This window comes from Macaca thibetana, chromosome 1 (assembly GCF_024542745.1).
Source record: "Macaca thibetana thibetana isolate TM-01 chromosome 1, ASM2454274v1, whole genome shotgun sequence".
Taxonomy (NCBI): Eukaryota; Metazoa; Chordata; class Mammalia; order Primates; family Cercopithecidae; genus Macaca; species Macaca thibetana.
Window position 1 is genome coordinate 203,231,617 of NC_065578.1, and position 15,008 is coordinate 203,246,624.

At 43.1% G+C, this 15,008-nt stretch overlaps 2 protein-coding genes across 9 annotated transcripts in view; one reads left to right on the forward strand and one right to left on the reverse strand.

The window, feature by feature from the left end:
* Positions 1-15,008, reverse strand: part of C1H1orf131 (chromosome 1 C1orf131 homolog) — an 846,319-nt gene that overhangs the window by 499,105 nt on the left and 332,206 nt on the right. The window lies entirely within an intron of this gene.
* DISC1 (DISC1 scaffold protein) overlaps positions 1-15,008 on the forward strand; it is a 346,709-nt gene that overhangs the window by 35,310 nt on the left and 296,391 nt on the right. Inside the window, exon 2 of one of the 8 annotated variants that reach the window (XM_050769900.1) lies at positions 1,038-2,516. The exons of the other annotated variants lie outside the window; for them this stretch is intronic. Coding sequence (XP_050625857.1) covers positions 1,038-1,100 — 63 coding nt within the window. The 3' untranslated portion in view covers positions 1,101-2,516. Of the gene's footprint in view, positions 1-1,037; positions 2,517-15,008 lie in introns of those variants that run through there. 8 annotated transcript variants of the gene reach the window in all.

Genomic DNA, 15,008 nt, shown 5'->3' on the forward strand with positions numbered 1-15,008 from the left:
CATCCTCTCCAGCACCTGTTGTTTCCTGACTTTTTAATGATCACCATTCTAACTGGTGTGAGATGGTATCTCATTGTGGTTTTGATTTGCATTTCTCTGATGGCCAGTGATGATGAGCATTTTTTCATGTGTCTGTTGGCTGTATGAATGTCTTCTTTTGAGAAATGTCTGTTCATATCCTTTGCCCACTTTTTGATGGGGTTGTTTGTTTTTTTCTTGTAAATTCGTTTGAGTTCTTTGTAGGTTCTGGATATTAGCTCTTTGTCTGATGAGTAGACTGCAAAAATTTTCTCCCATTCTGTAGGTTGCCTGTTCACTCTGATGGTAGTTTCAACAAAAATTCTTAAAAAGCACTGCCTTAGCTGGGTGCGGTGGCTCATGCCTGGAATCCACCACTGAGGCGGGTGGATCATGAGGCCAGGAGATCAAGACTATCCTGGCTAACATGGTGAAACCCCGTCTCTACTGAAAACACAAAAAATTAGCTGGGCGTGGTGGCGGGCGCCTGTAGTCCCAGCTACTCAGGAGGCTGAGGCAGGAGAATGGCGTGAACCTGGGAGGCGGAGCTTGCAGTGAGCTGAGATCGTGCCACTGCACTCCAGCCTGGGCGACAGAGCGAGACTCCATCTCACAAAAAAAAAAAAAAAAAAAAAAAAAAAAAAAAAAAAAGCAGTGCCTTAAGGACTTTCAAAAATGATATCTCAGATATTTGGAAACTATTGTTGAGAGAAAGGAAGAGATTCCTCCCAAATCCGGGCTTCTTTTTCATGTTTGATAGAAGCTTGACTTTTGAGTAAAAAACACAGTATGCTAGTGGTGCTTAACCTGGAATGACCATAGTATTTGATACAAACAGGGTTCTGTAGAATGCGGACAGCTCTGCCCGGACTGCTCTATGAAATAGATCTTTCTACTTATCCACACCGGAACAAGTGTCTCCAGCGTAAACATCGCAGTGCTTCAAACACTGTTAGTCCCGGTCAAGGATGTTATTCTGTGTCCATTCCACTCAGAAGTATTCATTTTCTTCTTGGCAGCTGGAACCAATTGCTTTGGATCCATCATGGAAGCCTCAACATCCTGAACCAAACTCCTATTAATAAAACTTCCCAAATTTAAACAAAGCAAGACAGATATCCACACAGCATAGATCATGACTTCTTTAGACATCGTGAAAAGAAAAAGAGGACCCGTGTGGAAGACTATGCTCATTTATGATCAGGGTAGCATCATGCTTCTCTCCCTTTTAAAATTATTTCAGGGTAGCAGCTGTTCGGATGCTGGCCATGGGCTTGAAAAAAATCAAATGGACATTTCTGCCCACTGTACCATTTCTCCCATGCGTTTCCCAGTCCACTGTCATGGCATGAAAAAACCGCTATTGTTCTGTGTTGGAGCAGTTAGATTTTTGTAGGAGGGGAAAAAAACTACCCAAAAGCAAATGGAAAAATATGCTATGATTAATGTCAGTTATGGGAATTAAACTTCAGGGGACTTTAGGATCATTATGAAGGAATCATTTTCCCCTTGGTGGCAATATGTACTGCAGTTTCCCCTTGATATCCATGGGGGATTAATTCCAGGACGCCTGTGGATATCAAAATCCACATGTACTCAAGTCTTGTTTTCAGTGGATATGAAAAGTCACCCCTCCATATCTGCAGGTTTTATATTTGACGAATGCTGTATTTTTTATCCATGTTGGATTAAGGATCTGGAACCCCCGATACAGACTGTATTTATTGAAAAAAAGTCTGCCTATGAGTGGACTCGCATGTTAAATCCCTTGTTGTTCAAGGGTCAACTGTAACTGCAGGCAGAACATCTGGGCAGGAAGCTCATACAGGAAGACCTGTAAACTCAGGTCTGTAGAATGGCAACAGTCTTCTTCCCTTGCTTCCAGAATTGTTGCTGAGATCAGGTGCACTGGCGATGGCCTTACTCTTTGTACAGAACTTATTTCTGGTCTGGTTTAAGTGAGCGTTATTCTTTCTTTGCAGTCCCGTGGTTACATCAAAGGTTACATTTCATATAGCATGTCTGTTATATCGGATTTCTCTGATGGTCTGTCCGGAGCAAACATTTTAAAATATTGGTCCTATTCTGTCTTATAACTGTCTGCTCTGGTGATTTTTGTCTCATCAGTTGGATTATGACACTGTCAGCCCAGTAGGGCCTTCAGCCAGCTCAGGCAGCACTAACTGAACTTTTCTCAGCAAACTGGGAATATACCAACAATGCAGGAGAGGCAAGCCCCCAAACTGGGGCTTATCCCAGGAAGGTTCTTGACTTCACCCAGGAAAGAATTCAAGGGCGACCTGGCAGCGTGAGACAGCAATCATCTTTAATGAAGGGTACTGCTCCTTGCAGAGCAGGGCTAACTCACAGGCAGCACGCACAGAGTCAGCAACATATGGGCTCTCGGAACTGTGTTTATTCCCACTTTCAATTACATGCAAATTAAGGGTGAGCTAATGCAAATTGAGGGGTGGGTTATTTAGAACTTTCTAGAAAAGGGGCAGTAACTTCTGGGTTGTGGCCATGGCATTTGTAAACTGTCATGAGGCTGGTGGGATGTCTTATGCTAATGACCAATGAGGGGCAGCTAGGGATGGTTTTTGTCGCCATCTGCTGGTTTGCGCCAGTTTCTTCACTTGACCCTGTCTGGACCAGATCCTGTTTGGGTCAGCAGTGTTGTGAACACAAAACAAGTCCTGCCAGTTTCCTACCTCACCACCATTATTCCAGGATGTATTCTGTGGGCGCAGAACATGATGAATCACTAGAGCTGATCATCAAGAGGGACTCGAGCATCCCCACGAAGGCTGATCACTGGGGACATCACTGTGGTTGACGCAGAGTGAGGGCTGACCCCCGCTCCCTGCTTCCACACCACGATGGCCCTCTCTGTGGTCACACAGAGCCATAACAGGCCACAAGGGAGTGACTCACTGATCCTGGAAACAGACAGCGACCCTGTAGGTTCTGGGGAATCTCTCCTGTACTGATGTGGACAACAAAGAGCACTAATGGATGTGGACCAAATCCTGTAGAGAAAGCCAACAGTATGTGGTCAAATGGGAGTTGGCCTTTTCATTTGTAACAACAAAGCTATGCTAGACACTTGACTCTCAGAACCACCCTGACAATTACCCTAACCAAATGACTTGAGAATGTAAAATAACCATTGACAACCGAATGCCAAATGCCAAACTTTGAGTGGAGATAGGCCACAGTTAAGAATAAAAGACACAGGGCACCTTGCTGTTTAAGGACAGGCTCTGAAGCCAAGTCTCTTACTGAAGACTGCTAAGATTAGGAATTCCAGGAAAAGTTTGCCCCTGTGTCTATACACACATGACTAAGGGAAGGAAGAAGAAAAGAGACTGCCTTTGGGGGAAGAGCTAGGCTCAAGGCACTGTGACAATTCTTTCCCTCCCCCCTCCGGCAGCACAGGGGTTATTGCACGCTGGTTCCCTCCCCCCTCCGGCAGCACAGGGGTTATTGCACGCTGGTTCCCTCCCCCCTCCGGCAGCACAGGGGTTATTGCACGCTGGTTCCCTCCCCCCTCCGGCAGCACAGGGGTTATTGCACGCTGGTTCCCTCCCCCCCCCGGCAGCACAGGGGTTATTGCACGCTGGTTCCCTCCCCCCTCCGGCAGCACAGGGATTATTGCACGCTGGTTCCCTCCCCTCTCCGGCAGCACAGGGGTTATTGCACGCTGGTTCCCTCCCCCCTCCGGCAGCACAGGGGTTATTGCACGCTGGTTCCCTCCCCTGGGTGAAGGGCTTCAAGACAATCACATTGAAGTTTGGGGGTGTCTACAAGAAGGGTAAACTGGTATCGCATTTGGGGCTGTGTTTGCAGGATTTTAGAACCCACAGGCCACTTCACTGCCATTTCAAACATAGTAAGAAGTCCTCAGGAAGAAATCAGAGTGGAAGAGTCAGGATAATGGAAAAGGCTCTTCTAGAGCCCCACTGTTTCATGAAAAGCCAGAAACTTCTAGGTCCCCAAGGACCCAGGCAGGCAGGCAGGGCCCCTGGGCATCCCGGGAGACAGCCTAGGGAAGCAGCCCTGCCCCCATCCCCACACAGAGGATGTGCCAATTGAGCATGCAAAGCCAAATGAACTACCAAGGCAGTCGTTCAAAATACTGGTCTAATCCATTAGCAGGTGACAATGTCCATTTAAAGGATGAAGACCAACATTCACTTTTAATGAACTAGAATAGAACAAATACAATATCAGAATGGGATGCATTTTTGTTCCATGTATATACAGGGTCATGGTGAATTTCCTTCCTGGAGTCACTGTCACAAACTGTGAAAGCCACTGACCTAGGGAATTAATTGTCCAGACATCAGCACTGGGCACAATAAACTTGCCACCAAATGCTCCCAGTTGTTTGGGTAAGCAGGTGTAGCCCACCCCACAACCACCAAAAAAGAGGGAGGATGAAGGGAGGGAGAGAGTGAAACATAGGTTCTTGCCTTTCCTCACCCCAACAGTCCCAGTGGCTGCAGAAGTCTGTCTGCCAGGAAAGGGAAGGAGAGATGAATGGAAGACTGGAATAATGGTGGTGAGGTAGGAAACTGGCAGGACTTGTTTTGTGTTCACAACACTGCTGACCCAAACAGGATCTGGTCCAGACAGGGTCAAGTGAAGAAACTGGCGCAAACCAGCAGATGGCGACAAAAGCCATCCCTAGCTGCCCTCATTGGTCATTAGCATAAGACATCCCACCAGCCTCATGACAGTTTACAAATGCCATGGCCACAACCCAGAAGTTACTGCCCCTTTTCTAGAAAGTTCTAAATAACCCACCCCTCAGTTTGCATTAGCTCACCCTTAATTTGCATGTAATTGAAAGTGGGAATAAACACAGTTCCGAGAGCCCATATGTTGCTGACTCTGTGCGTGCTGCCTGTGAGTTAGCCCTGCTCTGCAAGGAGCAGTACCCTTCATTAAAGATGATTGTTGTCTCACACTGCCAGGTCGCCCTTGAATTCTTTCCTGGGTGAAGTCAAGAACCTTCCTGGGATAAGCCCCAGTTTGGGGGCTTGCCTCTCCTGCATTGTTGGTATATTCCCAGTTTGCTGAGAAAAGTTCAGTTAGTGCTGCCTGAGCTGGCTGAAGGCCCTACTGGGCTGGGTCCATATGCCCAAGAGGGTGACACTAGCTGATCTCGGGGATGGTGTCTTTGAGGGAATGAGACTGGTCCTATGAGTGCTGGAGAAACTGCACACTGAAATGGTGTAGCCTATTATTGTTAGGGAGTGGCAGATAGGAGCAAGAAGCTGAAAGCAGGGAGCACATTCCCTTTCCTCCTCCAGCCTTACAGTCTCTTTGGAGCTGGCTGCAAAGTCAGAAACATGGTTGGTCTACAGAGGTCCAGCCTCAGCATCACAAAACAGAAGATAAAAAGACAGGTTCAGAGGGGAGAGACAATAGCTTAATAACAGGCACAGCCCCAAAATAACATTTTGCTTTTCCATGTTATGAACCAAGTGAGAGATAACATGAAGGCATGAAGAAGATGGAAGTGTAAATCTCAGCATTGTTCCTGAGAACATAACATTATAGAATGCAGCTTGGGTATATGGCAGCAATGGCCTTCCTAATACCAAACCCCAGAACAAGAATTGCCCCTGCAGCTGTGGGCAGTGATGAGCTGCAGGCACCTTTTGTTTTGAGGCCTGGCCTTGTAAACCTGAGTTTCTGGAGGAGCAGAGCAAATGAGTGCTGCCCAAGGTCACCTGGCCTCCACCAAGGAGGGAGAGAGGAAGCACTGAGTTACACATGCTCAGTCTTATGTCCCAGTTTACCAATAGGGAAGTTCACTCCGTCTCCCTGGACAGATGAAAGTGGTGGGGCAACAGGGACAACCCCTCCTCATGGATACCTAAGGGCAGGGAAGACGGGCTGTATTCCCTCCCTACATAATGTAAAAGGCAATATTCTCAAAAGCAGTTGACACACAGGGGCCAGTCTTTATAAACTGATAGTATCACTCCAAAATGCGTGTGGGCTAAGGCAGTTTTGTAAGTGGCCACATGATCTGGTTCCATTAACTGCTTTGTCTTAATTCAGGAAGTGGTTTTAGAATATCAAGAGAAGAGAGATGGATGGACTGCATCATCTTTCTAGAAATATCATATCTATAATCACATCCATGATCTCTCTCTTAGCCTGTGATGGATAAATAAGGGTCTGCGGTGAGATTTTACCCTCCCCTGCAAGAATCTGGTGTGTAACTATTCAGGATTATTCATTACGAGAGGGCTCTCAGGTGAATAGAATCAACCTCAGAATAAGGCTGGCATAGTAATGCAGTCACAATATTCTTATTCTTTTCTTAAAACACCAGCACATCCATGCCTGCTTCTGCTTGTCTTCAGGTGTCTGCAAGATGATAAAATGGATGAATTCATAGCAAATGATTATCCATGGAATACTCAGAAACTATCATCTCTCGTGTTATAGCTTGCTTTTTCTCTTTTTATTTTTCATGGACGCCTGTGCTTCTCACTCTTAATTTTATGTTGCACACCTATAATGGATTCTTATTGTCTGTTACTGATATTTTTGCTAGTGCATAAGATAGAATTTCGTATATCAACATGTCCCAGTATTCCTCAGAGGGCTTTATGACTTCCAGGTGGTTCAGAACCACTGATTCCTGGGACCCTAAAGAGACACTGCTGCATGTCCTACATGTGTGAATGGAGGACAGAGAGCGAGTTAGGACAGGGGTTAGGGATGGACATTTTACATTTTGAAGAAGTAAACACTGGGCAAGACTGGCCATTAATTCCTCCTCTATTTGACAGTCCTCTGGGTGTTGGACACACTGAATAGAGGCTGAGGTTCAGAGAGACACCCCTTGAGTAGAATTAAATCCGAATCAAGAGGCAGTTAAACCCATGACAGCAATCTCTTGGAATCATTTTTACTTTTGTAACAACTCTTCTACTTGTATTTTTCAAAACTCTTCACAGGCATTCTTCTCTCGCCGTTTTACAATAATCTGGTGGCACGAGTTGGTCTAGTGTTATTTTTCATATGTGAGATGAGTAAACTGGCTCTTAGAGGCGCTAAATAAGGCCTGGTGTGGTGATTCATGCCTTGTAATCCCAGCGCTTTGGGAGGCTGAGGTGGGAGGATCATTTGAGCCCAGGAGTTCGAGGCTGCAGTGAGCTATGATCGCACCACTGCACTCCAGCCTGGGTGACCAAGTGAGACTCTGTCTAAAAAAAAGGGGAGGTGGGTACGGGGGTGGTAAAAAAAAAAACAAAAAACCCTAAAATTATATTACAAGATTGTTTAGGATGAATCCAGGACTAAAATCTGGGTCTCCTAACTCTTAAGTAGATAAATCAGTTTTAAGATTTGATTTTTTTCATATACTAGAGAATTTCATACAAAGATGGGGGAATCACGCTGCATCCCTTTATGTGTTTACGTGATCATTTTATTCATCTTCAGAAGTTTATCTTTAGGATCCCATTTTGTGCAATCTATGATGTTAATCTTTAAGATGCTAGCTTAAAGCATTATAAAGCCAAGATTTGTTTTTTAAAGGGTCTAAAGAGAATGTCTCTTGTTAAAGTGAGACTGTCTTCTTACTCATTTTATAAATCTTAACTGCCTTTTACAGCACACAGTGCGGTAGATGCTGGGGAGGCGGCCACCAACAAGGCACAGTCACCCGCTGTCTTCAGGGGCCTCTGGCTTAGTCCTCATACTCCTGGATAGTGCCTACCAGGAGTTCCCATCTGGACCCAGGAGTTAGGCTTTAATACCTAGTAAGAGTCACTGAACTGCCAACTACTCTTATTTTTGTAGCTCAGAGGTCTTGGAGCTCTGTCCTTGGAGTTATACACTTAACCAGTGAAGAGCCTAATGGCCAAGGATGTAACTGCTTGATGTGAAACCACAAGGTGAACTTAGTTGGTTCTACCAAGGACCTGAGGTCTTTCTTCCATCTACATTCTGTTACGATTGCATTTTTGCTCTGGAGAATGTCCCCATTTAATGAAATTTTATTTCTAAAATCTGCATGGCATCCGAGGAGTTTGAGAAGGTACTTCTAAAATGTGTCCCACAGAGCCTTCTACAGTGTGTCTTTCAGCATCTCCTTAGTATTTATAGAGGCATATTTGAGTCCAGTACATATGCAGGTTCACAGTGTGCTAGAAGCATTGCTCTTTGTTAGTTATTCTTATCGCTGACTGCTGTTTTGTGATTTCTCTCTGTTAACATCGCCTTTGAATTGAAGGTCACTGTTTTATTTGTATTGCTGTTTTTCAGCCAAAAGAAAATAGCTTAATTCTGCTTTGTTCCAAGAAACTAATATTCTAGAATGCTTTATGCCTTCTGATTGGATTTTATCCAAATTGGAATAGCTCAGGCTAGTGGAAATATTTTATTTAATCCTTTAGGGGTTTTTTATTTTTTGACTAGCTGTTGTATCTTGATACCTTTACGTCACTCAAAGAATTTAAACTGTTCCTGTGCCATGTCATTAGCCAGAGACCAATTTTGTACAACCCCCTTGGCTTTGGGCCTAACACTGGTGTGCTCCATTTGTCCATTCCCAGAAAGGGATATACACATCAATGTGGTTTGAATTATATTTTAAAAAATAATGATGATGGTGGTTGCTCACTAGTGCTCCTCTCATACTCTGAATTCTATTAGAGTTGAATGTGCTGAAAAATATTCTACAAAAAAACAATTACGTCTTAAAAGATTACAGGCTGCAGCGATTACCACTAAAAGGGTGAGAGAGCCTGTGGTTTTTGAGCACTGACAAGCAGATATGTCCAGCTAATTTTTTGTGAAAACACCAGCAGAGCAAATTACTCATGAAAAATCTATTCGTAGGAACGAATTAAATGCCATGTCCAGTTTAATAGTGAACACTGACTGCAACCAAAAACCAGTAGAGAGAAATAATGAATGGCATTTGAATTCGTTCATTTGTATGATTCCAAAAATAGCCTCAGTGCCAATAGTGTTTCCAGTGTCCAAAATCCCTTGTAGACATGGAGAAGGATAAAGAAGCCAATGAAGGAGAAACTAAAAAAGTGACCATTTGGATTTTATTTTTTTCCCCACATTCCTGCAGCCACTCACATTGGCCTTTTATTTTTATTTTTTAGTTTTAAATTTTAGATTCAGGGGGTACATGTTGTGCAGGTTTGTGACAAGGGTATATTGTGCAATGCTGAGGTTTGGGCTTCTATTGATCTTGTCACCCAAATGTAGTTAGTGAACACAGCACTCAATAAAACATTTTTCAATAGTGCAGTTTCTACATAGTTACTGTTAATATGGAATTGGCCCAAGAACCACTGGCTGAATGTATAAGTTGGCGGATTGCTTGCCAGAAATTTCCCATGGCCTTGTTGGTAGGCTGGGGTAGGATATGATAGTATGCTATAAAGAATTATTCTTTTAATTTCTTTCTTAGACTATATCTAATAAACTTCAATATTCATTACACAGAATTGGTCATTTATCAGCTGTGCACCTAGATTGCTAAGTGAGTTAGTCGTAGCCTAAGTAATTAACCCATTTTTGGTGATGACTGAACATATATCTAAATTCAATTAAAATGAAGAATATGGTGTAAAATTATTTTTGTGTAGGAGAGCCTGCCATTACATTTTAAATAAGAGTTTCTCTTTCAGAGTTTACATATTTTTAAATGGCTAAAAAGAATCACAGTTTTGTGTGTAGGCCTGATCTATCACATTTCCCTGTATAACCCAAAATGGGAAAATGGAAGTTCTGGGTTCCAGGCTTGGGTTCCTGAATCTCACTTTAATATTGTAAGGATTGAGAAGGGACCTTGAAAGGATATTCTGTTGTAGCCCCGTTTTTAGGCAGTATTGATGCAGGAAAGGCAAGCCCCAAATTGGGGCTTAACCCGGGAGGGTTCTTGGCTTTGCCCAGGAAAGAATTCAAGGACAAGACGGTAGTAGAAGAAAACAGCTTTATTGAAGTGGCAGTGGTATAGTTCTGTGATTGCTCCTGCAGCTTAAAGGCAGTTCTGCAGTAATATTTATACCCACTTTTAATTACATGCAAATTAAGAGGTAGTTCATGCAAAAATTTCTAGGAAGAGGGTGGTAACTTCTGCATTGTTGGATCATTGCCATGGAAAGGGGTGGAAACTCTCAGGTGTTGCCATGGCAATGGTAAACTGACATGGCATGCTGGGTGTGTCTTTGAAAAGGTGCTTCCATTGCCTCCCTGTTTTAACCAGTCCTCAATTAGGCCTGGTGTCTGAGCCCCACCTCCTACCTCTGTATCACTCTTAAAACTTTGTTATATTTTTATTAACATATCAAGGTTATGTTAATTTTGTGCACTGAAAGACCTGTGAATTTTACAAAAGTTTTCAAATTAACTGAGAAGTGCCACCAAGAGATATAGTCTATTCGGTTTTTGCAAAAGCTGCTTTCTTAGCACATATTCTGTTTGGGCATAATTTTAGTAAGTTGACTTATAAAGCATCTTTAATTGGAATATTTCTTCCCCTGCCTCACAGCCATGGCAATGGCTCTCCCTGACACTCTGCAAACCCTGAGCCAGACACTCTGCTATCAGGAGTTACAACAAAGTCACCAGGTAGATGTAGTTTCACTGTCCCTTTCACTGTCGAGGAGACTGAGTCTTAGAGAGATTCTGACTTGTTCAAGATCATGCAGCTAGTAAAGAGTAAAATTAGAGTTTGACTTGAGACAGCTTTTTCAGAACTCATGCTCTTAAATCCTGACCCTATAGTGTAAATACCTTGGACCCCTGGTCAGCCATAAAGTCCTCTCTTGCCCTCCACTGTCATGAGGACTTTCCAAGATTGTATTGACTTGAAGGCTACATGAGAAAGGTGGGTGGGTGCATACTTTACAGTTGAGTTTGATAGCATAGCAAGGCTTGACAGATAATGAAAACTAGCCATCTATGTGTCTAGGGTTTCTCATACATCACATCATGAATTTTTTTACAACCTCGTGTCCATTGTATCAATCAGAAAGGTCACAGAGATGAGAAGTGCCCCAGTAGGAATTCAGACCCAGCTCTGTTTGGCTTCATAATTTATGTAAATCGATTCTAGACAGAATCCTACTTAGAAATGCCTGAAGATACCAGTTGGAAATTATCTTTCATTTCTGAAACTAGAAATTAAAAAAATTATTTAAACAATGCATAATCATTGTAAAAATATGTAGGCATTGAGATATACAGTATAAGTAAAAGAAAAATATCCTTTGTAGAGATCCTTTGTAGAGATGGCCGCCACTCATATTTTGATGTGTGTCCTTTTTGACATTTTTCATTGTGTGGCTGAGTGGCATTTTGTCTTTTGCTATTTCTGTTGGGTTCTCTGTATTATGGCTACTTGGATATGATCTAAGGAATGTTCCTTTTTCTCCAGTAAGTGCTTTCAGTGCATATATCTTAATACACAGGTAGAAAGTTGGATAGTTTGCTCTTTCTACTAATAAGTAGAGGTGATAGTAGTATTGTGACAGTGGTGATAGTGGTTGGAGTGCTAGTGGAGGTGATAATAGCAGTGGTCGTGGTGCTGATGATAGTAAATGTGAGAGTGGAGTTGGTGGTGTAAGTAATGGTAGTGGGAACAGTGGCAGTGGTGGTGATGGTAGAAGCAGTGGTAGTGGTGATAGGAGTGCTGGTGGTGATGGTAGGAATGGTGGTGGTTGTAGCAGTGTTGTTGGTGATGGTGGTAGTGTTAGGAGTGGTGGTAGTCATTGTGGTAGGAGTAGTAGTGGTAATGGTAGAAGCAGTGGTAGTGGTGATAGTGGTGGTGGTGATGGTAGGAATGGTGGTGGTTGTAGCAGAGTTGGTGATGGTGGTAGTGGTAGAAGTGGTGGTGATAGTAGTGGTAGGAGTGATAGTGGTGGTGATGGTAGGAGTGATGGTGATGTTTACTTGGCAGATTCTTGCTGAAGAAGAGTGTAGGAGTGTCGCTGGTGATGGTACATAGGAGTGGTGGTGATGGTAGAGGTGGTGGTAATGGTAGGAGTGTTGGTGGTGATGGCAAGAGTGGTGGTGATGGTGGGAGTGGTGGTAATGGCAAGAGTGGTGGTGATGGTAGGGGTGGTGGTGATGGTAGGAATGGTGGTGATTGCAGTAGGAATGCTGGTAGTGGTAGTGAGTGGTGGTGGTGATGGTAAGAGTACTGGTGTCTATAGAAGTAGTGGTTGTGGTTGTAGGAGTGGTGGTGATGGTGGTGATTGTAGAAGTGGTGGTGATTGTAGGAGTGGTAGTGGCTGTGGCAGTGCTGGTGATGGTGGGAGTGATAGTGGTAGTTGTAGTGGTGATGATGGTAGAAGTGGTGGTGGTTGTGGCAGTGCTGGTGATGGTGGGAGTGATGGTGGTAGTGATAGTGGTAGTGGTGGTGAGGATAGTAGTGGTAGTGGTTGTGGCAGTGCTGGTGATGGTGGTAGTGGTAGTGATAGTGGTGGTGATGGTAGGAGTGGTGGTGGTTGTGAGTGCTGGTGATGGTGGGAGTGATGGTGGTAGTGGTAGTGGTGGGAGAAGTCATAGTGGTGGTCATGGTAGGAGTGGTAGTGGTGGTGGTGATTGTGGGAGTGGTGGTGGTGCCATGAGTAGTGGTGGTGGTGGTGGTGGTGGTATGAGTTATGGTGATGATGGTAGTGATGGGAGGGGTGGTGGTGATAGTCGTGATGGTTGGGGAGTGGTGATGGTAAAAGTGGTGGTGTTGGTGGTAGGGGTATTGGTGGTGGTGATGGCTGAAGTGGTGGTGGGGGTAGTAGGAGTGGTGATGGTGATGATGACCTGACTGGTGGTGGTGGTGGTGGTGGTGGTGGTGGTGGGAGTGTTTGTGAGCACTTTCTATTGCACTTAAAAAGAAGTGGACAAACTCATTTCTCTTGCCTGGACAGTTGTGAGTGAGGATGCCTCCATCCCTGAGCCTGAACCATGAGCTTGGACCACATATATAAGTGATTCACTTTTCCATAGCATCTATGAAGACATACTTGTAGAAACAATGTATAGTTCTGAAAATCTGAGGGTTTAATGAAAAGTAGCAAAAATTCAGTTGGTCATTTACTTCCCTGGGACATTTGATGATTGACATTTGGTGAAAGAACATTTTATTGTGAATCTCTTTGAAGTGGTGGGGCAATGAGGATTTTAGAGGAGCCCATAATCAAGCCTGTTCTTCAGAAGCTTGTGATCCTGAGAAATTTTGTGTTTTTTGTGTTGTCTATAAACAGCAACTATAAGCATGTTTGCAAGGCCTGTTGGCATCATGTGCACGTGTGCTCTCTCTCTCTCTCTCTCACACACACACACACACGCACACATGCACACACATGAGCGTGCTAGAGCTTGCCAGTCATATGACACACTCAAGACCTGGTGTAAGTACTTTTTCTATTTTAGTCATTCACAACTTGACTAGTTTACTTGGCAAATTCTTGCTGGGGAAGAACACTTGCTTCAAAACCACATATCCCACTGAAATGTGTCAGCAAAGCAACAAATATGTATCAAGAACAAGGCAATAGGCTAAGTGCTGAGTGGGCAGATATCACAGTTAAATTATTGCTTGTCTTCCAAAATTTTTGTATCATCTCCAGAGGTTTGTTTTTCCTTTCATATCACAACAAAATGATTTCCCAGTCTTCTTTCCACACATTGGGCAAGCTTAAAATACAGCATTTCTAAAAATCCTCTTTGGTGTTCACTGAAAAGATCTATGAGCTATGGAAACCAAGCTTACCCTAAACTGTTTAGCATTAAGCATTTGAAGAAACCAAATCTCCATTTTTATGCAGAAATCAAAGAGTGGCATAAGTAACCTGTAGGTTATTTTAATAATACAATAATTTTCTAAACAATAAACAACTCAAATTTTGTAGCTGGCTTTGTAAGTAGAGAAATTGAGATAAAGTCACTCATAATCACACTGACTGACTGATTGCCAAAACTCTTAGTTCTTCCCCGGGACTTAAAAAAAAAAAAACTTTTAATAAAAAGTACAGATACTATTTACATATTTTGTATCCTGATTTATCTTGTAATATTAAAATATTTCCTGTTTTCCTAATTGTTCTTTGACTTACTACATACCATTCTATGAGTGGATATACCATAATTTACTTAACCATTCCCCTAGAATTGGATCTGAGGCTGTTTCCATTTTTGAGAGTTTTTTTGTTTGTTTCTTTTGGCTGCTGAATACTTTCTATGGGAAAGAGGTGGACACGGTGGAAAATGAGTTGATAGAATAGTTTGCATTTGTATAAGGCATGCAAATATGTATTTCCAGATATGTCACAGTGACAGCATAGAATCTTTCCTGTAGAGAAAGAACACGGAGGTTAAGAACATAGGTTTGGAGTTAGACAGAACTTGGCTTTGTTTCTGAATGTACATAGCTGTGTGACTAATTTTGAAAATTTTCTCAAACTTTCTATAGGCTTCTGTCTTTCATTTCTAAAGTGGGAGTCACCACTCTCTCATGGGATCATTGTGAGGAGAAAATGATTGATATGTAGCAATGTGCTTGGTACATAGCAGTGCTCATAAAATGGTTGCTATTTTCTATGCTTATCTTAATTCCTCATCCAAACAGAAACATTCATTCGTTTTATTTTTATTTTTATTTTATTTTATTTTATTTTTTTTGAGTCAGGGTCTGGGTTTGTTGCCCAGGCTGGAGTGCAGTGGTGTGATATTGGCTCACTACAACCTCTGCCTCCTGGGCTTAAGCCATCCTCCCACCTCAGCCTCCTGAACAGCTGAGACTACAGGCATGTGCCACTGCACTTGGCTACTTATTTGTATTTTTTTGTAGAAACGGGGTTTTGCTATGTTGCCTAGTCTGGTCTTGAACTCCTGAGCAGAAGAGATGCTCCTGCCTTGGCCTTTCAAAGTGCTGGGATTACAGGTATGAGCCTCTGTGCTCAGCCCCATTCATTTATTTATTCAGCATTTACCAG